This window comes from Acomys russatus, chromosome 14, assembly GCF_903995435.1.
Source record: "Acomys russatus chromosome 14, mAcoRus1.1, whole genome shotgun sequence".
Taxonomy (NCBI): Eukaryota; Metazoa; Chordata; class Mammalia; order Rodentia; family Muridae; genus Acomys; species Acomys russatus.
The window spans coordinates 54,765,077-54,791,479 of record NC_067150.1 but is presented as its reverse complement, the minus strand read 5'-3'; the positions used below and the strand labels follow the sequence as shown (position 1 = coordinate 54,791,479).

Below are 26,403 nucleotides of genomic sequence, written 5' to 3'. Positions count from 1 at the left end.
TTTTGACTCTAATGCTATTGAAAGACAGGGTAATGGTGTTTGTAATATTTTTCAGTATGTTTAAATTCTTAAAAGAAATCCTGGTATATCTAATTAAAATTAAAAAACAAAACAAAACAAACAAAACCCCCCAAAGCTCTTTACTTGAATTAAAAATTCAATGAGATAAAAATGTGCCAGCCCATACCGATGAAACCCTAATTTTTGGCCATTTTTAATCTTTTAAAAAATACATATTTTTGCCGGGCAGTGGTGGTGCACACCTTTAATCCCAGCACTCAGGAGGCAGAGGCAGACAGATCACTATGAGTTCGAGGCCAGCCTGGTCTACAAAGTGAGTCTAGGACAGCCACGGCTACAAAAAACCCTGTCTCAGAGGTAGGATGCTAGCCAGTACACGGTGTTCCTCTTTCAGTTCCCACTTCCAAGTTCCTGCCCTGACTTTCATTAGTGATGGATTATTACCTAAAAGAAACCCTTTTTTGTCTTTTTTAGCAAAATCTCAATCGTTCTGTTTTACAAATAAAGACTTGGGAGCCAGATGCTGAGGTGAGCGCCTGCTAGCTCAGAGAGGCAGAGAAAGCACCCAGCTGACATTCCTCCTCAGCAGACATCTCAAAAGAAGAGCCTCTCATTCTCCATGCTGTCCCCCCCAAAAAACCCTCAAACTCAATGCCCCTCCTTTCTACTTCCTGTGTGTGTGTCTGACCTCCTGACTTCCACTTACTCTCTATGTTTTTCCCCCCTATGTTCACTCTCTGTCAACTAGTTGCTTGCTCTACCTCTTGACTTATGGTTGACTTTATTCAATCCTGTTTACAAGCAGAAAGCTCTTAAAGGTGTGTGCTAGGGCCAGGCCACACCACAACTAGAAACAGATTTTTCTAGTAAACAACACAATTTTGGGGTTCACAATGTGATCAAATATCCTACAATACTCTTTCCTCCCCTGAGTTACTTTGGGTCATGGTGTTTATTGCAGCAATAAGAAAGCAAACTAGCACAGTTGTACAAGGCAATTCCTGATTTGTTTCTTATGTAAATATAATTCTTATGCCTTCCTTTGTACATACTGATGACACCCTACCTACTGCCTGGTCATGGTTCTCAAACAGGTTTGTGATTCTCTGTGGATGACTCCCAGTCAGAGGTGAGGGGTGCTGGAAACTGGTGTTTTTAACACAGGCAGTTTGTGGTCCAAGTCCCTGAGGCGAGTATGCACCTGTACCCATTTGGTCACGTGGAGGGTCAGCATCTGTATGATCAAGAGCCTGCTCCTAAATTTCCTGTAGCCCATAGCTATGAAAGGCTAGAGGAAGCCTCTTGCATTAGGCTAAACCAGGGCTGGGACCTGGTGGTCAGGACAGCAGGAATCTCCAGTGTCTCTCAAACAGAAGACTGCAGCAGATGCCATGGGGGCAAACAGCAAGCTCTGTAGGCTCCTGCTGCTCCTTTGTTAGAAAAGCATAGCTCCTGTGAGTACCCTAGAGTGAGCGCTGCTCAGACCTTTGAGGCCTTCCTCTGCTAGAAGACACTGGAGAAGGGGGAAGAGGTCATCTGAACTGAGCATTTTAGATCGAGTATACCATAATTGTTGTCCCCTCCTTGTCACCTTGATCTTCATCATTGTCAGTGTTTTCACAATACTTGACAGTTTGCAAAGGACCTCTTTTAATAGTTTCTTCAGTGTGTGTAGAGCTGTGTGTAAAATGTGGTGAGGCCAGAAGAAGACTTCAGGTGTCCTGCTCTGTCACTCTGCCTTGTTCCCTTGAGACAGTGTCTCACCAAACCTGGAGCTAGAATGCAGCCAGCAAGCCCCAGTAGTCCTCTGTCTCTGGCCCTCACAGCACTGAGGTTAGAGGTACACAGTCATGTCTGGCCTTTTATGTGGGCACTAGGGATTTGAACTCTGGTCCTCCCTCATTCTGTGCATCAAGCATTTATACCCACTGAGACATCATCTCCACAGTCCCAAGAACTTTTGTTAAGCGTAAGTAATTGATATTTTCTCTCTCTTTAAATCCATGAGGTTGATGCTTTCCCCAGGAAGAAAGTAATAGAGATGGCCAGTGGTGAGGGCCACACTCAAGTCCAGATCAAATGCCTGCCATCTGGTACCCTCCTCTTACTCTATAGTTTGCTTTTCACAAATGTGGTTTTCCTTGTAAGCAATTAGTACTCAAGGGGAGAATCTGGCGGTAGAGTAGGACAGCCAGTGGCTATACAAAATAATCACTGGCACCGGCAAGTGCAAGCTTTCCTGCCAGGCATTCTAGTATTAAGGACATTATCAAAAGTAGCCATTTTAATCTCAGCATTCCAACCTGCTTTGTATGATTTACTCTGGTTCCCACACTGGAAGTGGTTCTGTGTGAAAGTGTGACACTTGTGCTCCTGTTGCCGGCTGTCAGACTTGCTGCTCACACTGTTCTTAATGGCCATGCACCACTCATGACACTAGCAAAGTGACTGCCATCTGGACCAGCACTGTCAGGAGCTTTTGCTTTATATTTAATTGTGTTTGAATTTGACGGGGGGGAGGGAAACAGACAAGAAAATAGGCAGGTAGTGGTGAAGAGCAGCAGGCAGGAAAGAGGTCCCCCTCAATGGTGAGTGCAGATGAGGAAGGTTTGCTGACACTCATGAACAAAGCACCTTGGCTCCAGCCTGTTCTGACTTTGTCCTGGGTAGTGTAGGACACAAATCTCACACACATGCAGAGGAGGAAGGGGGAGTGCTGATACTTACCAGTCCACGTGAAGGGCACTCAGATGTCTAATAAAAAATATTAGACGGTGTCATAATATCATAAGATTTACAGCGGTCCACCAGGAGACTCACATAGGCAGGAGACTCAGGTAGGCAGAGATTCTTTCTCCTGTGTTCCCCACTAGTTCCAAAAAGAAGTTGTGGACATCACATACAAACCCAACTTAGCTGAGGGGCAGAAAGAAGCTGCAAGCCCACCGTGGGATGTACTGAGCAAGCTGGGGAGCACTGTTCTCTCTGCCTTGGGCAGTCCCAGTCTGGCACATCATTTTCCTTCTATCAAAAATCTCTTTTGGACAGTTTTTTGAGACAGAGCTCGGACAAATTCACTGAGCTTTGATGTGCGTCTTTATTTCCCCTCAGTTTGGGACATAGTGTTGCTAGATTGATGTCCCACGGTGAAGTGTATTTCCATGTTCTGAGAGCTTCAAGCCTCTTCTTCCCCACTTGCCTGCTTTGTGAAAAGAACGCCATTGGATTCAGCTTCTAGTTCCTCACACATGGTAAGGTGTTCGTTCTCTCTTGCGAGATTTCCCTTTTGTTTTTGTGTGTCATTTGAATTTGATATGTATAATTTTTGGCATTTATCCAGGCTGGTATTCTCTGAAATCCCAGGATTTATCATTACTCACTTTCCTGTCTTTTCTTCTGTCTTCTCATGGGTGGGTGTTGCGACCATTCCTAAGTGCCCCACAGTTTTTTAATATTATGCTGCATTTATCCTTTTTTCCCCCCCACCTCTGCACTTTAGTGAGTTTGCCTTTTTTGTGTATGTATTGATAAGCCTATCAAAGGCATTTGTTTCTTACATTGTGTACGGGTGTAGCCTTTTGTTTTGATTACATCTTAGGTTGTCAAGAGACATATTTACCCATGTCCTTGCATGCTCCCTCTCATTCCACTAAGGTCCTTACTGTTGGCATGTTTTTAAAATCTACTTTAATAGGGTTCGTATATCTACTGCCCTTCTCCATGCCAGTCCTCCCCAACACCTCCAGCACCAGCTAGGAGAGGCAGAAGGTTGCTGCGGGTCATTTGATCGCACTGTGAACCCTGAGATTGTATTGTTTGCTAGAAAAACCAGTTTCTAGTTGTGGTGTGGCTCAGCCCTAGCACCCAGCTTTAATCCAAGAGATTTCTGCTTGAGTATAGTAAACAGGATTAAATGAAATCAACCATTGGCCAAGGGCCAGAGCCAGCAACCAGCTGGCAGGAAGTGAACATATGAAAAAACATAAAGTAAGAGGAAGTCAGAAGGACAGATAGAGTCACACACAGGAAATAGAAGGGAAGGCATTTAGTTTAAGGTTTGTTTGTTTGTTTGTTTGTTTGTTTTTTGAAGATGGTATGGGGAAAAAGGTCAGCTGAGTGCTTTCTCTAGCTCTCTGAGCTAGCAGGCTTTCACCCCAGCATCTGGCTCCTGAGTCTTCATTGGCAAAATTGAAAGACTGAGATTTTGTTTAAAAACAACATTTGATACCCAATGTGGGGCACAATCACAGGGACAGAGAAGTCAGGTCAGCTGCAGACAAATTGAGAAGCCATCAGATATGGTAAATCACGTGGGAAGTCCTCACGGAGAGAGTTAAGAACGGGAAATGCCATAATACAAGGCACTAGGACCCTGTGAAAGGTTTCTTTAGATGGCTTGAAATAGAAGCAGAAATTGAAAAGCTAAAGACTTAACTGCAATTGGCTCAATACTGATTATGATTATTATCATTTGGTATTTCATATTTTATCCTTCCTAGTGGGGTTCTGTGCCTTCTCAGAGAAAAAAAGCTTTAGAGATACAGGGAAAAAATTATGAAAACTGGATTGATAGGACAAAAGCCTTAGAAGAAAAATTAAAGAGACTTATAAATAAAAAGGAGGAGAATGCTCGTACACAGACAGAAGTGTTGCAGAGTATTTGACCCCATTGTGATCTGTAAAAACCTGTCTTTGAGCTGGGTGTGGTGGTGCACGCCTTTAATCCCAGCACTTGGGAGGTAGAGGCAGACAGATTGCTGTGAGTTCCAGGCCAGTTTGATCTACAAAGTGAGTCTAGGACAGCCAAGGCTACACAGAGAAACCCTGTCTCGAAAAACCAAAATAATAATAATAATAATAATAATAATAATAATAATAATAATAACAACAACAACAACAACAACAATAACAACAACAACGTTTTTGATCCCATTGTGATTCCTGAGATTGTGAACTGTAAAAACCTGTCTTTTGTTTGGTGCAGTTGAGCCCTAACATACATCTTTAATCCAAGAGCTTTCTGTACACAAGAATTAATAAAATTAACCCTAGGTCATGAGACAGAGCAAGAAACCAGCTGACAAGGATTAAAGAGGAGGAGGACTTTGAGTTGAGGGGTGTTTAAGACAGTGTGTAGAAGTAGAAGGAGCTTTTTGGATCTTGTGCTTTTAGATTTTAGCTCATTAGCTCTTGAGCTCCTCAGCTCCTTGGCCTTTGGCTTTTGAGCTTTGAGCTAGCAAGCCTTTGGTCTTGGATTTTTTGGCCTTTTCTTCCTGGGAAGTCAGCTGATCTGGTGAGCCTTTTGAGCCTTTTCCATTGGGATGTGAGCTGAGTAGGAAACGTCAGCTGAGTGCTTTCTCTCTGCCTCTGTAAACTATCTGGTTTTCACCCCAGTATCTGGCTTCTGAGTCTTTATTTGGTAAAATAGAATGTTTGGGATTTTCATTTAAAACAACATGGAGGAATTTAGACAAGAGCCCAACATGCCACTGCATGATGAAACTGAAGAGGGATGGACCAAAGTTGTTAGAAAATCAACCAGTTTACTATGCAAGACCCACCAGGAAACAACAGACACCCCAAAGTTATGAAGAGCTGTATGCCATGCTTATGTATTAGATTTTCCAGAATATTTTCATATAGTTACTAACTTGCAATATGCAGAAAGAGCTGTTTTATATATTGAAGTTGCTGAACTTATTCCAGATGATTCAGAATTAATTTTGCTATTTATTCAACTACAACAAGTAATCAGAAATAGAAATCATCTACTGTGTATAACACATTATCAGATCCCATATCCCTGATAGGCCCTCTAGTACAAGGTAATGATGAAATTGGTCAGATATGAATAGGAAATGTGCTAGAAGCCGCAAAATTTCATAAGAAACATCATGTTAACAACAAGGGCTTGAAATTAACCCAAAGGGTACTCAAAGAAATGAAATTTGGCCAATGGATGTGTTTCATTTTGCAGAGTGTGGAAAATTAAAGTATGTGCAGCATACATATTCAGGATTTTAATGGGCAACTGCTCTAAGTTCTAAAAAGGCTGATTCTGTAGATACACATTTATTAGAAGTTATGCCTATTATAGGGATACCTGTGCCAATTAAGACTGACAATGCTGCAGCATATGTCTCTAGTAAAATGAAACAGTGTTTTTAATATTACAACAGAAAGCGTATTACAGGTGTACCACACAATCCTACAGGACAAGCAGTAATAATAAAAAGATTTAATTGTTCTTTAAAAGATAAGCATAATAAACAGAAAGGGTTAATAAAGACACCTAGAGATAGATTGCATAGTGCTTTATTAACTTTAAAATTGCTAAATGCTAATGAGAAAGGAACAACAGCTGCAGAAAGACATTGGATAATGGAAAAAACTGCTGAATTAAATCAGTCTGTATACTTTAAAGATATAGTGACCTCAGAATGGAAGCCAGAATGTATATGATATTGGGGAAGAGGTTTTGCCTTTGTTTCCACAGGAGAAGAAAAGCTGTGGACACCATCAACATTGATAAAGATTAGATTTTGAACAGGAGAGATATCCTGAACAAGGAGGAGATAGTTCATCAGACAGTTTGGCCAATTCAGTCCAAACTAGTTTATAAAGACTAACAAATGCCTTTCATTTGATCAGGCATGAAAAAATAAAAATTAAAAAATATATTTTCAGATGATAATTTACCAAAGACACATTTGTCTTGCTGGCATGAAATGAAAACTGGGGTTTCTTTTCTTCCTTCCTTCCTTCCTTCCTTCCTTTCTTTCTTTGTTTTTCTTTCCAAAAGATTTTATTTATTTATTTGATGTATATGAGTGCTTTATTTGCATGTACATCTGTAAGCCAGAAGAGGGCATTAGAGGGTACAGATGGCTGTGAGCCACCATGTGGTTGCTAGGACTTGAACTCAGGACCTCTGGAAAAGCAGACAGTGCTCTTAACTGCTGAGCCATCTCTCTAGCCTCCCAAAATGATGAGTTTTCTTTAACAGCCTGTCTTAATTCCATGTTAGAATGTTGATTTATAGATTGCCACATGACCCACACCATCTTGGACATCAGCTTTTGAATTTTCATCTTAAATAAAAAGGATATTTTTGTTTAATATTAAAAGCACAATTAAGAGATTTAAAATGTCTTAAGTAAATTCAAAGGGTTACTACAGTTCAGACTTGTTTTCTAAATCTCTAAGAGTTGGAATGATTTGGAACTAAAATAAATTATTTGAGCAGGGCAGTGGTAGCCTAGGCCTTTAATCCCAGCAGAGATGGGTGGAGCTCTATAAATTAGTTGTTTTCTAAATTCTAGAATCACAATGACCAGGGTAGTGGTTGTTCACACCTTTAATACCAGCACCTGGGAGACATGCACATTTAATCTCAACACTTGGGAGGCAGAGACAGGCACATAAGAATTACAATGATTTAAATTTAAAAGGCAGTTAGAAAAGGCAGGATGAAATTCAAAGTAAATGTCCTTTGTGGTTTAAAAATAAATACACTTATATCGTGTGTGTGTGTGTGTGTGTGTGTGTGTGTGTGTGTGTGTGTGTGTGTGTGTGTGTGTGTGTCGGGGAGGGGACAGGCGGGGGAGAAACAGAGAGAGAAAGGGGAATATAGGTATATTTATCCACACATACTAAGGTATATTTAGTTTCAAACTTTCAAAAAATTTTTTAAAAATTTCAATTGAAAGATAATACTTTAAAAAAGAAAAAAGAAAAAAAAAAAAAAGAAAGATAATACTTTTTCTCTTGCCAAAACAAACAAACAAAAAACCAAACCAAACAACAACAACAACAAAAACCCACAACCCATTTTTACCCTAGGGAAGATATAACCTGCTAAAAAGGAAACACTCCAGAGTTAGGGTTGGGACAGGGTTTTGTTTTTATCTTTCCAGGAGAATAAAAGCATCCAACAAAGAGAATGTGGAGGCCACTGTGTTAGGGTTCTGCTTCAGTCTGCCTACCTGTAATGTCATTGCTTACCTGCCACAGGGCGTGGCCCTGCCCAGGAGGGACAAACCCTCCTCATGGTGTTCTCTCTCTCTCTCTCTCTCTCTGGTACCCATTACCCCTTTCCTTCTCTCCCCATGCTCATTTAATAAGCTCTTCTACAACATAATATCTGGTATCTTATATCTTATTACCTTATATCTTATTTTCTATTAAACATAAAACACTGGACATGTGAAACATCTGAAGAAAAAGGACAAATCATCAAGGAAAATGTCCCAAGAAAAAGAATAAGTTGGCCAAGTGGTATTGCTGCCCTCTACAGACATAAGTGGCAAATGGTCTTTACGTGGTCCCGATTCAATTAAAAATTAAAGCTGGCTTTGGGGTTGGAGTGTGGCTTTCTCCTTCTCTAAACCCATGCATGCTTGTTAAAGAAAAATCCAAAATCTGTGTCTAATATCAGAAGAGCCACCTGGTATGGAACAGAGGAAAACAAAACAAAAAAAGCCAAGAGACTAATCTTACAATCTTTTGGATTTCATTTGACTCTCTAAAACATGTGTGTTGGGGGGACCTTGTGGTGACTGGAAAGCCCTGAGCTTAGCATAAAATGGAGGACGCCCCTTTGTTTTCTCTGCCTGGAGGATTCCAGACTCCCACACCTTCTACCTAAGGAATGTCACAGAGCCCTTAGGGAAATTACAAGTCCAACTCGCTTTCTCTCAACAAGAACTCTGCAGACACCTGGGATTCCTGGAATGCCACCCCATGCAAATGAGGCATCTCAGGCCTTCTGCCAATGATCTTTGCCCACTTTGGATTCCCTACTCCATCCCTAAAATTCTATATAGCCCTCCCTCAACCCAAATAAAATTGATCTGACTTCCTGAAGCTGAGCCTGGAAGGGCATTTCTGTTCTTGGTCATAGGCCAACGAATCCTTAGTTCATTGCTTCTGCTCCCTTGTCCCTGCCAACGATCCCAGGAATAAAGGAGCGCCACAAAAACTTTTCTTAAGGTGTAAATATTATCTCAAAATCGATGAGATTATTATGTATATATAAAATTTCTGTTGTGACACTGCTAGTCATACAGGTATCAACTAATTCTAGAAATAAGCTTCATGTGGCTTTCTGTACATGTTTTTATGTTTGAGTCTGAAGCAAGTAACTAGGAACAGAGTTTGTGCACTTCAGATATTCTTGGTAGATTATGACCCACAAGCCTTTTGGAGATCTGCTGAATACGGCATTTAAAATATTTGTTTTCTACCATTCCTATCAGTAACCTTTTAGGTTTCTAAGAAGATGACGGGGTCCTGCAACAATGAGTCCACCTAGATTGTGGTATTGTTACCACTGGGCAAAACTACCCCATGCCTTTTCTACTACTAGGCTCTGCGCAAACAGTGGACACCTTTGGATTGACTAGAATTTTCTGTTTTTTACAAACAGGTAGTTGTGGTGTGGCTCAGCCCTAGCATACACCTATAATCTAAGAACTTTATGTAAATAGGCTTAAATAAAGTCAATCATGGGTCAAGAGAGAGAGCAAGCAACCAGTTGACAGGGAGCAAACATAGGAAAAAACATGGAGAGTGAGAGGAAGTCCAGAGGATGGATAGAGAGATGCACAGAAAGTAGAAAGGAGGGATATTCATTTTGAAGGGTTTTTAAGACACCTTGTAGGAGAAGGGGCTTTTTCCTTCTGGGATATTGGCTGAGTAGGAAGGTCAACTAGAAGCTTTCTCTGCCTCTTTGAGCTCATAGACTTTTACTCCAGTATCTGGCTCCTGAATCTTCATCTAATTGAATATTCTGCATTTTTGTTTTAAAACAACACCATATTTTTTTCATTTCCTATAGAAACATAAACAAACCTCTGTCCTCATTGCAAAACTATCACAGGTTTCCATTCTCTTGTCAACACATCCTTATAGTGTACAGGTTTCCATTCTCTTGTCAACACATCCTTATAGTGTACAGGTTTCCATTCTCTTGTCAACACATCCTTATAGTGTACAGGTTTCCATTCTCTTGTCAACACATCCTTATAGTGTACAGGTTGATCTAATTCCATAGTTTTTTCTATAACCCAGTGTTTCTCAGCTGCTGTTGTTCCTTTCTCATTAAGAAAATTTAAAGTTAACAAAGTGCTATTTAGTCTGTCTCTGGGAGTCTTTACTTTTTGTTTTTGTGTAATAAGCATCTCGGTTAAAGTATGATTAGATATTTGTATAACTGCTTATTCTGCGTGGTTGTGTGGTATAACTGTAATGTGCTTTATGTTATAATATGCTAAGAATTGCTTCATCTTACTGATGTGTATGGGGCATTATCAGTCTTAATTTGTGCAGGTATCTCCAACATTTCTGTCATTTCCAATAAATGAGTAATTATAGAATCAGCTTTTTTAGAACTCAAAGCAGTTGCCTATTGAATCCCTGAATATGTATCAATGGTAAGGTGTACATACTTTAGTTTTCCAGTTTCAGCAAAATGAAACACATTCATCTGCCAGATTAGTTTCTTTTGGTGTCCTAGGGTTATCCTAGAGAACAAATAGGACACTTTCTTATCATTTCTTTGGCTTGTTGCCAAGTGATAGAAATTTTTTCTCTAGACCTTTACTGTTTACATGGTGGTTTTCACAAAATTTGAGGCTTCTAACACATTTCCTAGTAATAATTGGTCAATTTCCTTATTCCTTGTGCCAATGGGCCTGGCAAACTGTAGGAGCCTGAATATGAGTAATACATAATTGATAGTTTCTATTTCTGATTTCCTGTTGCAGTTGCATAAATAACAAAGTTAATTCTGAGTTATCAAGAATAAATTCAGCATTTTTTACATGAAAAATAACCCTTTCCATATATTGAGAACCAGTAATTATATTAAGAGATTAAGGGAACAAATAATACTGTAAGGATTGCATACAACTCTGAGTTTTAAACTGAAGTATATGGGCTTTGGACCACCTTGCTTATTTTGTCTGACTTTTAGCCTGCCATTCCCAACTTATTTGCATCAGTACAGAATGTAGGTTCTTCAAGAATTGTCCTTCCCTTTACAATACATGGGAGAATCCAATTCATTCTTTTTATAAACTGTAAATGCTTGCTTTTAGAATATTTGTTATTAATGTCTCCCAAATAGTGACTACAAGCTCTTTGCCAATCTGCATTGGTACCCAGAATGCCATACTCTTAGCACTAGTGGAGGCACTACAATTTCAGCTAGGTCTGCTCCTGACCACTGATGTAGCCTTATTCTACCTTTTATAATTAATTCAGAAATCTTTTCTACGTATATCTTTAATGTTTAGCTTTATTTATGTGTTTTAAAAATCCATTCCATAATACTGTCTTCCTTTTGTATAATGCATAATAAGCCAAGTAGGATAATGAGTTAAAAGCAAGATAACAAAAATATAATCAAGTTTAGGATCAATTTGATCCATACATGCATCTTACAATCTTTGTTCTACTAGAGTTAACTCTCTTTCTGCCTCAGCTGTTATACATCTCGGACTGTTTAAGTCAGAACCTCCTTGTAATGTTTGAAACAAATTATGTAACTCATGAGTAATTAATCCAATTATAGGCTACAGCCAACTAGTATCCCCCATTAATTTCTGGAAATCAAGAGTTTGCAACTGATCTCTATGGATCTGTACCTTTTGTGGTCGAATTTTTTGTTGACTTATTTTATAACCCAAGTGGTTAACAGAGTCTCCTCTCTGTATTTTTTTTTTTTTCAGGAGCAATCTGTAACCCCCAGCATGACAGAACTCTTTGTGCTTCCTTAAACATTTTCTCTAAAGTGTCTGCATCAGTTAGCCAACAATATATCATCCATGTAATGATAAACAATAGATTAAGGACATTGCTTATGAATTTTTTCTAGTGGTTGTTGCACAAAATATTGATGTAAAGTTAGACTATTTAACATTTCCTGTGGAAGCCCTTTCCAATGATTCCTTTTTATTGGACAACTATTATTAGAGGTAGGTAGTGAGAAAGCAAACCTTTCCCTATCATGCTCATGCAAAGGGATTGTGAAAAAGCAATCTTTTAAATCAATTACTATTATAGGCCATGACTTAAGTAACAAAGAATGTAGAGAGATTTTAATCTAGCAACATGGCTACTCTGGCTGGAATTCAGAAACCCCCTTAGCACACACCTTTAATCCCTCTGGCTGAAATATAGACATGCCCTTAGCACACACCTTCAAACCCAAACAATGAAGATAAAGTTAGTTAGTAGAAGGAAGTAGCTATGCTTGAAAGTAATGTCTAATTGAGAGGCAGGCAAAGTGAAGAATCAGATGAAGAATTGACAGAATAGGATATGCCCAAGTCTCATAAGAACATAGAGGAAGGAGAAGTGACTTAAAAGGGAATAGCACAGAGACAAGAGGGAGAGAGAGAGGAGGCAGTTTTACCAGAACAGTTGTACAGAGACAGGTTGTGGAGAGAGAACAAGCTAGACACAGGAAAAGACAGGAGGAGGCAGAAGACTAGGACATATTGCCAAGGTTAGTATGAGGCCAAGCAGGGCTACTTACTGTGAGCTTAGAGAAGCCAGTTTGAACCAGTAAGCAATCGAACTCAGCTGTTCTGTCTCAGAGGGGTTTGAGATAGAACAGCTGAGTTGAACCTGATAGCCAGAGTCTCAGAGGCTGAAAACATTCCACGCCCAGAGTAGGTAATATGAAGACTAGAAGCTTCCAGGACTAGGTCTAGGTTGTCAGACAGAGGAACTAAGCCTCTGAAACAACATTACATCAGGTGAATAAAAGTTACTTTTACAAAAGAAGGTAAAGGAATTCCAGGTTGTAAAGGACTCAGGTTGAGTTACTGTATTCACTGCTCTTAAATCTGTTAAAACCCTCCATTTTCCTGAATATATATATATATGTTCAAAATCTCAGGGAATTCCACTGGCTGGTAGACTCTTGTATTATGTTGAGCCTCCAGTTACTCTCGTACAGCTGTGTGAGTGTCTGCATTTTTTTTCCTTAGTTATGGGCCATTGATCTAGCCACACAGGCTTGCCAGCCATCCATTTTAGGGGTAGGGCTGTTGGTATTTCAACAGTGCCCTCCCACCTTATACATTTGGGAATTTAATCCCTGTGATGTCCTGTGTTTGGACAATGGGCACAGCTTGTTATTGGTTTTAGTGACACATATCACTACCTTCCCCAGGAGCATCTACCATTTTCCCCCTAATTTGATCATGAGCTGTCTCTGGGATTGCAGGAATATTAATTTGAGTACTCCATTGTTGTAAAAGATTCAACTCCCCATAAATTTATGGTTATGTCAGCCGTTTAGGGTCTCAATTTCCCTGTTTCCTCACACATCTAACCCACCACACACTTTGTCTTATTTGAGCTAATTTACCAATTCCTATTAACTGTGCATAAACCTTCTTACGTGGCCATTCTGGATTCCAGGATTTGGGGGAAATGATCGTCACATCAGCTCTTGTATCCACCAAATCCCCCTGTTCTTTCTACAGGAGGGGCTTTGCCCTTAATATAGAGAAACATTAACAGCTTAGCGATTCTATCTCCTGTGTTAATTTGCCCCCCCCCCTCCTATTCTTTCTCTCTTTTTATATATGCTATGGTTTTAGTTTCTTCCTTGCAGTCCCCAGCTATAACACCTGGATGCACAATAAATCCTTGGGAAGTTTTTAGCATGTTAATCATAGCCATTTTATATCCCAGGCTGGATAATTCCAAAATACTCATCACCATGAAATCAGTTTCTATATTTTTATACATTACTTTAAATTATTTTCCTTCCTTTTAGCATACCTCGGTATTTTTGTTGGATGTAAAGTGTTGTGATGGGAACAGGCCACCTAGATCTTTACTTCAGAGGGTTCCATGTGGTAATGAATTATGCAGTGTTTACAGTTTGCTGTGACTACAGATCTCTGTGTGTTCAATTTCATCTTGCATCTTCTGTTTCCATTTTCGTCTTTAGGTTTCCACAAAAGCTCCATTTTAGAGCCTGATCCCTGCAGTTCTTTCATCTTCTATCTATCTATCTATCTATCTTATCTATCCATCCATCCTCCAAATATATCTATATCTATATGAGGCTAGCTAGCTAGCTTTTTGCTTATTGTAAAAATGGAGGTGATCACATTCAATGTCTTTAATGTATTAGAAAAAAAATCCAGAAATTAAAGTTGCTCTTTAATGATAATTGTACAAAAGTAGGCATCATAGTAAATTCAGGAGATTAAGTTATATTAATGGCTTGATTTTATTCACTTTAATTATATTGATCATGTTATAGAAATTGAACCTGCATTTATTTACATGTAAAAATTAAGTATAAAGTAAAAAGAAATTTACTTTGTTTTTACATTGCTCTGGAGCACTCTACTTCTTAGTAAAGGAAATCTTTCACTAGCTCTGCTATCAATCTTTACAACTATAAAAATAGCAGATCTGGGCTGGAGAGATGGCTCAGAGGTTCCGAGCACTGACTGCTCTTCCAGAGGTCCTGAGTTCAATTCCCAGCAACCACATGGTGGCTCACAACCACCTACAATCCACTCTGATGCCCTCTTCTGTCCTGCAGGTGTACATGCAGGCAGAGCACTGTATATACAATAAATAAATACATCTTTAAAAATAATAATAAAATAGCAGATCTTTAAAGAAAACATTTACCATCAGCTATCCTATAATTTTATTTTATTAAACAAAACACAACCACTATGTGTTGTTCTCTACCAAGTTATATTTTATGGTATGACAACTGTGTCGATTGTTTGTTGTATGTGTGGAGCCAGAGCTGGCACTTTTTATTCATGCTATAGGGCCTTTATCGGACTAGAAAGTTCTTGTGCTTAATCAAACAGTTGCAGTTTATACTGGCAGCACTGATACAGATTGCTCTATACTGCTGAACACTGTTTTAGTCACCAACAGCATATTTCTTATAGAAGGCAGTCCTTAAGTAGCAAACATTGTTTTACGTTATGATTTGTGGGGCTTCTGGAGTGACACAGTAGATTTTAACCCCTCTTTCTGTTTACTTAGGTTGGTTCCAACTGAAATTGACCAGAAATCCTTTATTTTCCCCACGGAGTCTGAGGGTAAACTTTGGCAACTTCAAAAACATCGTGGCACATTTTCACATGGCCTTACAAGAGCAAAGGTAGGAGCACATGGAGAGAGCAGCGGAGTAACTGCCAGGAGGAGGGGAGGCCAGGGCATAATCCTTCAGGGATATTCTTTGGGGATAATGAAAATATCTCAGAGTTATATAGTGATGAGAGGTGTACAATTCTGAATTCAGAAAGAGAGCCTGCTGATATATAAATTATACCCCCCCAAAAAACTGCTAATTTTTTAAAATTTAATTTAAATTTAATTTGTTGTACTTTTGAGGAAGAGATGGAGGAGGAAAAAATTTATTCAGCTTACAGTTCCATATCGTCGTTCATCACCAAAGAAAAACAATCAAGCAGGGCGGGGATCCAGATGCAGGAGCTGACACAGAGGCCATGGAGGCGTGCTGCTTACTGGCTTGCTCCACATGGCTTGCTTAGCCTGCTTTCTTATAGAACCCAAGACCACAAGCCCAGGGGTGGCACCGCCCACAGTGGGTTCAGCCCTCCACCATTGATCACTAATTTAAACAAATTCCTTACAGGCTTGCCTACAATCCAATATTTTTTTTTTTTTAAAAACATGGCAAAATAGACTATAAAAGGATAAAGCAAAACACATCATATTGAAGTTGGACAAGGCAACCAAACAAAGAGAAAAGAGTCCCAAGATCAGGCAGAAGAATCAGAGATCCACTCATTCTCACACTCAGGAGTCCCATAGAAACGCAAAGATAAAAGCTATCCTATATACACAAAGGTCCTGGTGCAGACCCATGTAGGCCCTGTGCCTGCTGCTTCGTTCTCTGTGCTAATTTTTTTAAAAGAGTAAATATTTACATTGTGTTTTAAATTAGATATTATGATGCATATTGTGGTCTGTTTCTATAATCTGACATTACTGTTGTTTGGCTGTATCTATAATACAGTTCAGAAGGAACATTCTCTGCTGCTCTGCTGAGCGTGTTTATCAGCTGTAGGAATTTCCTGAGGCAGCCTTGTGGGTCTTACATACAGAATCCATCATCTGCAGAAAAAGAAGCTTTGACTTCTTCCCTTCCTGGTTGTACCCCTTGATTTCCTCCAGTTGTGTGCTGAGTAGGACTGGAGAGAGAAGCCATCTCGTCTTGTTCACTATTTTAATGGAAATGCTTGAAGTGTCTCTCCATTCAACAAGATGGTGGCTGTGGGCTTGCTGTAAATTGCCCTTATTAGGTTGAGAAATGTCACCCTATTTTTTTTCTCTCTAGGACTTTTACTATAAAGGGATGATAGATTTTCTTCAAGGCTTTTCTATGTATAATGAGATGATCACTTTTGTTCTTTCATCTATTTGTGTGGTGGGTTGTTTATTGATTTATGTATGTTGAAACATCCCTGCATCTCAGGATGAAGCCAACTTGATCATGGTGGATAGTCTTGTTGATGTGAATCTTTTTGGTGTGTTGGCGAATTAGGTTTATAAATATTGAGAATTTTTGCATTTGTGTTCATCGGAGATTTTGGCCTAAAATTTTCTATCCTTTCCTTTTTTTTTTTTTTTCCCCCTCTTACTTGTTTGGCTTTGGTATCAGGGTAAAACTGGCTTGGTAGAAGAAATCTAGTGATGTTCCTTCCTTTTCTATTTTGCAAAAATAGTTTGAAGAGTATTTGTATTAGTTCTATAAAGGTCTGGTAGAATCTGCACTGAATTTATGTAGCCCTGGCCTCCTCTTCCTCCTCCTCCTTTTTGTTTTTAAGATTTATTTATTTATTATTTATACAGTATTCTGCCTGCATGTGTGCCTGCACACCAGAGAAGGGCACTAGATCTCAATGTAAATGGTTGTGAGCCACCATGTGGTTGCTGGGAATTGAACTCAGGACTTTTAGAAGAACAGACAGTGCTCTTAACCTCTGAGCCATTACTCCAGCCCAGCCCTAGGCTTCTTTTAGTTGGGAGATTTTTAATTGCTTCTTCTATCTCACTGGGTGTTATGGGCCTATTTAAATTATTTGCTTTTTCTTGACTTAACTAATAAGTTAAGTAGTTATATCTTAGGTAGTTTATATCTATCTAGAAATTTATCTGTTTCTTTTAGATTTTTCAGTTTGGTAAAGTATAGATTAAAAAAATAATTTGTTTATTTTTATTTTGTGTGTATTGGTATTTAGCCTGCATGTATATCTGTGTGTGAGGGTGTCAGATCTTGGAGTTACAGACAGTCATGAGCTGCCGTGTGGGTGCTGGGAACTGAACCTGGGTCCTCTTGGAAGAGCAGTCAATCCTCTTAACTGCAGAGCCATTTCTGCAGCCCTGAGTATAGGCTTTTTAAAGAGCTCATGAGGTCTCTAACTTCGCCTCCAGAGAGTGCTTTTTTCACTTTGATTCTGGTTCCCTTCTTATGTTAGTCAGTTCAGCCCTCTCCAACAGAGTATCACACACTGACCAGAAAGAAGTCTGTCCCTTCCGGTTACAGCTGCTTCAAAGCCCAGTCAAGCTGCTGGCAGATTGGGTATGTGGTGAGGACCCATTGCCCAGTCTGCCGCTAACTCCATTCCTGAGGGTTCCACCCTCAGTATCTACTCACTGTACAATCATCCAGCATCATCCAGCATCCCAGCAGGGCTAAATCAGTCAACATATGCTCTGGGAGAGATAGGAACATGCAATGCATATTGGCTACCCCAAAGTAATTATAGGTACTCAATTTTCATTACTTTGGAAATACCAATATATTTAATGTTCAGGCCAATCCTAGAAGGAGGTGTGTTGCCATTATCTTCAGTTTATTTTGAAAGAGCCCAAAGTACACAATGCTAGATACGTTGTCCAAGTGAATACACGTTCTGAATGTCTGAGTTGGTATTGTGAACCCAGAAATGCCGAGCTGTAAAGTTATGCTTGTACCCACTGAGGTGGTCATCTCTTCCTCCTCCTCCTTCTTTATTTTTTTCTGTGTAGCCTTGGCTGTTCTGGACTTCCTTTGCAGGCCAGGCTGGCCTCAAACTCACAGTGATCCACCTGCCTCTGCCTCCCTCCTAACCCTAACCTTGAGTGCTGGGATTAAAGGCGTGTGCCACCATGCCTGGCTCATGGTATCCTTTTTATGACAGCTTTATTGAGTTCAAATGTCCATGCCATCAAACTTTCCGTTTTGCACTGCTTAGTTGGGTGGAATTTTAGTGTACTCACAAAGTTACACAGCCGTCATGGAGGAAACCCTTTTTAGAAGTCCTTGCATTTTTCTTGCTCACACTCGCCACAGATGTAGCTAGTGACCTGCATTTTTTCTTTAAGGTCTGTCATTCTCTTCAATTACAAGTTCAGTGAGTATAGAATCTATACTAGTTTGTTCATTGCTGTACCGTGCCAAGGGACTCTCAATAAATACTTGTTGAATGAATAAATGAAACCAGCACAGAGACCACCAAAGCTACATTCATGCCTGAGGTGAGCATCCATGCAGGCTCCTTTGCACTCACAAGGCAGCCCATCCATGCCTCTGTCTTGCAGCTGCTACACTAGACCCATTCAGACACTGTCTATGGATGCTTACCAGGGATGGTTCAGGGCTTGTTGCGACAGAACAGGTCTCTGTTGCCACAACTTAGAGTTGAGTCGGAGGAGACAAACCATCAATAAAAGAACAGCAGACAGCAATAGAACCCTGGTGAGAAAGAGGCAGCATGCTACAGTAAGGCTGCTCATGTCTTCATCTTTCTTACTGTTCAGTAGCTGCTGCTCCCAGTACACTGCTAGGTGTGTGTTTGTTTGTTTGTTTGGTGTGTGTGTATGTGTGTGTGTGTTTTCTGCTAAATCTAGAAAGGATCATAGTTTGTTCACAAGACCAGAGACTAGAAGCCTCTGACTTACAAAAGCAATGAAAGTATCTGAGATTAGGACCACTGTAAAGTATATAGTTAATATTATTGCATAAGAAAATTAAACTTTGGTCAGAAATGTATTTTATCTCCAAGAGTTTTGAGTCCTAGTCAATGAACATGAGTAGTGACAAGGAAGACAGGGTGCTGCCTGATGAGAGCGCCATTGTGTTCCTGGCACTGGGGGAGCTCTGTTGAGAGAGGGATGTGACCCTTTCCCACAATGACCTGACTTCCTCTCCAGGCCTGGCTCCCTGGACATGTTTTATCCTTAATTATTGATGACATCTGCTTTAAAATGCACATCTGCCCCGACTAATGGCACATGCCTTTAATCTCAGCACTAGGAGGCAGAGGCAGGTGGTTCTCTGAGTTCAGGGCCACCCTGATCTACCTAGAGAATTCCAAGATGGCCAGGACTTCATGGAAAAAACCTGTTTCAAAAAAGTGTATCATCTGCTAACTCAAACGCTAGCTCTGATTCTGCACTGTGGAGTGCAGGGAAAGCAGCGGACTCCTGCACAGGCATAAAGGCCTGTGCTATTAAGCTGTAAAATACAAGGGGCAATTCCAACCTTTGATCGCTGGGAATAGACATGCGCCTGTTCCTGTGCAGGTAGCGTCACTGCAACAGATAGATGCCTAGGGAGACAAAAATAAAGTTTAGGGTAAGTGCTGCGCTGGGAATGTTTGAGGAGCACCCAGCTCCGACTCAAGGGTAATAAAGCTCCTTGAGGTGAGGTCTAGAGACTCAGTGGGAACGCGAGACTCTGGGCACTGAGGGAAGAGTGTGTGGACTGAGTTCCCAGGCAGAGGAACCTGCTTCAGAAAAGACTAGGCATGGCAGGTCACGAGAGGGAAGAGGACTGAGCATGCCCAGCCTGGTTACGCTGCAGTCCGATCAGAATGCGCTCTCCTGAAATGGCTCAAGAGTCTGAGTAATGCACGGAGGTGGAGAAAATAAAGGCTTTCAGCAGCCACGTGCCAGTGAGCTCGCCTCCTCCACTCAGTTGTGTAACACACATGCCGTTTCTGGGTTGCTCCTGGCCAATCAGAGCATCCAGCGCACATGAGCCCAGCTTCTCTGTACGCATGTCTGTGTGTCTGTCGTTTCTTCATCCTCATTGCCCCGGTCAGGTCAGCCTCACAGCAGTGCAGGTCATGGCCTAACATAAAAACAAAAACAGCATTTGAACGGCCACCTTCTCTCTGCTTACATTTTACAATTGTTAACCTTTACCATTTTTGCTTCATCTATTTTTACTGAAGTATTTTAAAGTACAGACCTAATGACATTTCACCTCTAAATGCGTTTCGCATGCATTTTTAAAATGAGCTTTTCCCACTTGCAATACCATTATCACACCTAATACAGTGAACGGTGCTTGTGGATATAATACATTCCAGTTCATACGCAGATTGCCCCTGTGAGTCCCCAGATGGCATGCCCTGCTCTTTATCAAAGCCAGGGGCTGGGGAGGTTTTCCTGTTGCATTTATTTCACTTCTAAAGCAGGAACACTTCAGTTTGTGGCTATCACCTGTGTGTAGATGGTTTGGAGCCCAGAGTAGGCCCTGTATGGGGCACTGCATGGTTTGAACTTGTATCCTGGCCCCAGCAAGTCACTTGCTGCCTCTGTGGCCCGAGTCCTTAACTGCACAGTGTGGGGTAAGGCAGCATGCATCTTGTGAGTTAGCAGGGGCAGTGTTCCCAGCAGTGCCCGTACAGGGTGAGCACTGGGCAGGCAGAGGCGTTCACGTTAGTATTTGTGACTCCTCCCCACTGACCTCTGAGGTACAGGAAGCATGAGCCACTCCATCCCTCTGCTCTAACTAAACAGTCTAGTGGAGTAGGGTGGACTGAGGAAGCAGGACAAAACTCAAACATCTTGAAAATAAATATACAGCCCATGGGCTTCTTAACTGTAGGCTGTGTTCTTAAACGTCGAGGGTCACAGAGAATTTGACAATTGTAAAAGGTTTCTGAATAATGACAAAAACCAGATAGAAAATTGGACACCCAATGCCTGGGAGGCGTTTCTCCCAGCCTCACATCTGACTTGTTGCAGTAATTCTGACTGCACTTCTGAGTGGCATTAGAATTATGTGCTATATTGGGAGACTGCCAGACATATGCTTATACGGTAATTGTTAGAATATAGTTGGTGTACACATGCACTATAAATTCTTTGAAGAGGCGTGTAGTTTACAGTGTAGCTAAGTTGTAGCTGATGGGACATGGTTCCTACTGGATTGGGGCTGTCTTTCAGGCTTCAGAAATGGGCCTGTAAGCCGATATTATAATGGCATTCCCATGAGAAGATTCAACTAATTGCATATTTTATTTATATAATTGTTCCAGAAGTATAAACTACAACCAAGACTCACTTTACAATCACTCGCTTGTTTTGTGTGGGGTTTGGGAGTGCATGTGCCAGGGTGCACGTGTGGAGGGTGAGATGTCTGGGAGTGCATGTGCCCAGGGTGCACGTGTGGAGGGTGGGATGGCTGGGAGTGCATGTGCCAGGGTGCACGTGTGGAGGGTGGGATGGCTGGGAGTGCATGTGCCCAGGGTGCACGTGTGGAGGGTGAGATGTCTGGGAGTGCATGTGCCAGGGTGCACGTGTGGAGGGTGGGATGGCTGGGAGTGCATGTGCCCAGGCTGCACGTGTGGAGGGTGAGATGTCTGGGAGTGCATGTGCCAGGGTGCACGTGTGGAGGGTGGGATGGCTGTGACTGCATGTGCCAGGCTGCACGTGTGGAGGGTGGGATGGCTGGGAGTGCATGTGCCCAGGGTGCACGTGTGGAGGGTGGGATGGCTGGGAGTGCATGTGCCAGGGTGCACGTGTGGAGGGTGGGATGGCTGTGACTGCATGTGCCCAGGCTGCACGTGTGAAGGGTGGGATGGCTGGGAGTGCATGTGCCCAGGCTGCATGTGTGGAGGGAGGGATGGCTGGGAACGCCAGAGTCCATTCTTTTCTCTGGCTTCATGCATCCTGGAGCCTGAACTCAGGTTCTGGACAGCAGCGCCATTTCTGGTTGTACCATTTTGCCTGCCTGCTGTCCACATTTTGTTGTAAGGTGTGCTGTAGTTAACTAACATCTCAGAAGTAGCACCCCAGTTTCATATGCTGTGTTAGTCAGCCTGCCAGGAGACGTGCTATTCTCTGGCCACTAACACCTAAGTAAATTAATAGCAAGGGGGCCATGGAGTTGTAGTGGCCTGTGTACCATAAACATTAGACACAGGTTGGGTCTGTTCATTCTGAAAAAACACTGAAGACGCTACAGGTCTCACACTATTAGCCAGCCATGGCTGAATTTTCTATGTAGATATAAACAGTACATGCTGTTATTCAGTACTCGGGAGAGGGCAAAATTTTGTGTGTGTGTGTGTGTGTGTGTGTGTGTGTGTGTGTGTGTGTGTGTGTGTGATGAGTTCAAGGTCAACTTGAGCAACTTAGCAGACCTTGTTTAAAAAGTTGCGGTTTTATAAATGTTTTGGGGCTGGGTGAGATGGCTCAGCAAGTTAAGACCCTAGCCACCAAACCTGACACTTAAATTGGAGCTCTTGAGCCCACATCCTAGATTACCTCCTCAAAGTTGTCCTCTAACCCTCACCACACACCATTGTAACCCCCAAACAAACAAATGTAATTAAAAGTTTTTAAAGTTGCACAGACTGTCATCCTTGGTGCAACACCCTGTAAGCTAATAATTGTGACACTGTAGCAGATTTTAAGAATACAAAACATAAAACTGAAGGCTGGCCTTGCCTCACACCATGTGTTAGCCTTCAATTCAGATGTTTTGGATCAGTGCTGCTATGTGCTGTGAGCTGCTGTGGGAACCCACAGTCCTGAGACACGCATTGGGCCCACAGTGGGGCAGGGCCCTTACAGCAGTGTGGAAAACCTGCCATTACCTTGGAGTCCTGGCTGTGTCAGAAGCAGGAAGTGCATCACCTCAGAGCATCCCAGGCTGCTTCTAGTAACTCTTACTACTGTGAGGACCTTAAACCCACTGTCCTCATGTGACCTCACTTCTTACCACTTCTTTCTTTCCTCCATGGTCAGGGCAGAAGCTAGTTTCTACTCAGTGTGCTTCCCCATCTCCATGACTGACAGGAATTCTTGTACTCCTTATCCGTGTGGCATGTGCATCCTGGCATGGCTAAGATAATCCATCCATTTCTCAGCCTTCCCTGCAGTGCAGTGTGACAGTGGGACCCACTTTACCACGAAAGGACTGAGCAGTGGTCTAGTGGTGTCATCGGCTCATCTTTTGGATGAAGGGGACAGTTATGGATGCCACATCTCTTTGCCATTCCTACTTCCTCCTTCCTTTCTGCTAGAAACAAGCATGGCACCTGAAGCCATAGCAGTCACTTTACACAGTGTGACAAGCATAGGGGCAGCTGGAGAGGAAGGCAGCTAGGTCCCTGATGACTTCTCTGGGCAACTAAAGAAGTCTGGCATGTGGCAAGGTGGCTCAGCGGAATCTTGTCTGTCTCCTACCTTAGGCTCTCTACCCTCCAATTGCTCCAGGTCTGCACCCAGCAGCAGCATGTGACTGGGCCACATCATACATCCATGTGGACTGCCCTGATTTCAGCTTTGTGGCCTCCAGGTTTCAAGTGACACTATACTCAGCCCAGAAATGCCCTGTTTTGTACCAAATCACTTTTGCATTCCCCACCTGTCCTCCAGCTTGAAGCACTCTATTCTCCTTACTGCCACAGTCCTTGAAAGGAAAAGGAACAGATGAACTCCTCTTCCTCCTAGCCACAGTGGAAGAAGTGTTCCTCTGGCTGTGAAGGCCAGCCTCCAGTTAGCCTCTGTGGACGGCCCCTCTCACTTAGTTTCTCCTTCTTTGGAGAATCTCAGATCTTTGCATAGCTGACTAAGTTTTTTCACATCATTGCCTCCTTCTTCTTTCTTCTAGAATTATTTATTATGTTTACAGTGTTCTGCCTGCAGGTCAGAAGAAGGAACCAGATCACATTATAGATGGTTGTGAGCCACGATGTGGTTGTTGGGAATTGAACTCAGGACCTTTGGGAGAACAGCCAGTGCTCTTACCCTCTGAGCCATCTCTCCAGTCCCCCATTGCCATCTTCTAAGAAAGATTATCATGGACTGACATATCCAAGGAAGCCTCTCATTATTATCCATCCCAGTGATGGAAAGAGAGCTGGGGTCAGAGGCAAAGCAAATCCATCTCCCCATCGCAGGTCATTAGGCCTGGTGCTCCCTTGCCAAGGAGCCTTCTCTGGCCGTAGGCAGCTATCCCAGTCTCCTCTCTCCATTTTAAACACGTTGTTGAAGTTGGATGTGACCGTACCTACCTACTCCTTCCTGCCACTGAGTAACTGGAACAAGCATTTGATCTCATTCTTCAGGTCTCAGGAACAGGACAGACACATCTGGAAAGCAGTGGGTATCCTTAGAGCTTTGTGAACTCGAGGCATCAGGCTGGAATCTAGCTATTTATAAACAGCACGGAGTTGGTGCTGCTGAGCCTAGGTAGGGTTTCTGCTTGTTGTGCCTTCCCTCCCTGTCAGGGAGGGAAACCATTGAGAATAGGTGTTAGGCTGGGCGTGGTGGCGCACGCCTTTACTCCCAGCACTAGGGAGGCAGAGGCAGCCTGTGATTTCGAGGCCAGCCTGATCTACAAAGTGAGTCCAGGGTAGTCAAGGCTACACAGAGAAACCCTGTCTCAAAAAACAAAAACAAACAAAAGCAAAAACGAAAGAGAGAGAGAGAGAGAGAGAGAGAGAGAATATGTGTTAGAATGAAATGCTATTAAAATAATTTAACTATATCTTAACTGTGATGGCATATTAAGTTGTGTTTTTGGATAGCCACAAATATACAATGAAATGTACATAACTGTCACTTGGCTTTAACAGCTACTATGATTTCTGCCACTCTCATCTCCTTCCCTCCATCCCCATCTTCTATAGGCAAAGACTGCCCCTTCCCCTCTCAACAGAGCCTCTCATAGCCCAGGCTGGCCTAAACTCACTATTCAGCGGAGGGGATGACCTTGAACCGGTGATCCTCCTGAATGCTAGCATTACAGATCTGAGTTGTCATGTCTGGTTTTGTAGTTTCTTTACTCTCTTTTAGTGATACTATGGTTGACCAGTAAATCCAGCTCCAATCAGCTTGGTGTGCCCTTTATAAAACTACAGCCTTCCACACGGTGGCTCTTAGCTGCCTTGGGTGTTACCTGAATGCCCAGTTGTAGTAGAGATTGTGCCATTCCTTCAGCTCTTATTATTGTCTACAGAGAAGTTTTCCTAAGATGGTCTTGGTGAATACAAAATAGACCTTTAAAGGAAAGTGCACTAAATGCTTAACTCTTTTTTATTTTCTAAATTCCAAGTTAATTTGTTGATGTTATCATTAGGTATTTTGGAGGATGACTATTAAGCACTCGTGCCTTCTAATATATTTGAGGCATTTCAGTCCACTGCAGTCTCCCTCCCCCACCCCTTTAGCCGGTAAACTCTCTTTTCAAGTTTCTCCCTGAACAGCACTTTATAATTTATGAGATACTCAACGTACATCAGTCATTTGAATCTTACAAATGACCCCATGAGTTTGATATTATTCCCTATGTTACAGATGAGAAATTTAACTCATGTGGCTCAAATTGGGCCTCACTGTCTATTGCTCTTTTCAATATATAAAATCATGGTTGTGAGAATGAGTGAAAAGTGACTGAATTAGTTTCCTATTTGTCCTTTCTCTGGCCTTTCGATTTACATGGAAGATGCCTTTTACCATTGGGAATATGGCATTAAGCAATATCCACTTTAGAAGACATTACTTGGGGCAGACACTGTTGAGAACAATGATCTGCTGATAATACTGTAACTTGGCAAATAGCTTCTCTCAACTTTGTTTGTGAAGCATTTCAATTTTGATTACTCTGTGTGGGAGCTGCCGCTCAGACAGCTGCGCGTTGTTTTACGGTCTGCCCCTGTCTGGGGAGCTGGCATTACATGCTGCCTAGTGTTTTTAATTCAGAAGTTCTTCCAGAAGCAGCCTTAGCCGCTTGTATTTCAGCCCTAGTTTTAATAGCATAAGCTATTTCCTTCTTATATAGCGTTGTGGGCATAGTAATAAAATAAATACCACAAAATCACTGATGAGATGAAAATTGAGCTCCCTGCTTCTGTGCAGCCATGTAGGTAAAACAGTAATTGGCTCTGATAATAAGTTTTGTTCTTACAAACCAAAGTCTAAATGAGAGTCACATTTGATATATCTGCTTGTAATTACTATCAAAAGGAGAGAATGCAAATTTCAGATTGTTTAGTGAGTCAAAATAGATTAAATAAATTGCTGTCTTTTCTTGACCAATTGAAGAAAAATTTCTGAAGTTATTTCTGATAT

At 41.7% G+C, this 26,403-nt stretch overlaps 1 protein-coding gene across 1 annotated transcript in view; it reads left to right on the top strand.

Annotated features, from left to right (window-relative positions):
- Iqch (IQ motif containing H) overlaps window positions 1-26,403 on the top strand; it is a 189,672-nt gene that overhangs the window by 4,833 nt on the left and 158,436 nt on the right. The window contains exon 4 of the mRNA XM_051155744.1: window positions 15,064-15,181. Within this exon, the coding sequence (XP_051011701.1) occupies window positions 15,064-15,181 (118 nt within the window). The remainder of the gene's footprint in view (window positions 1-15,063; window positions 15,182-26,403) is intronic.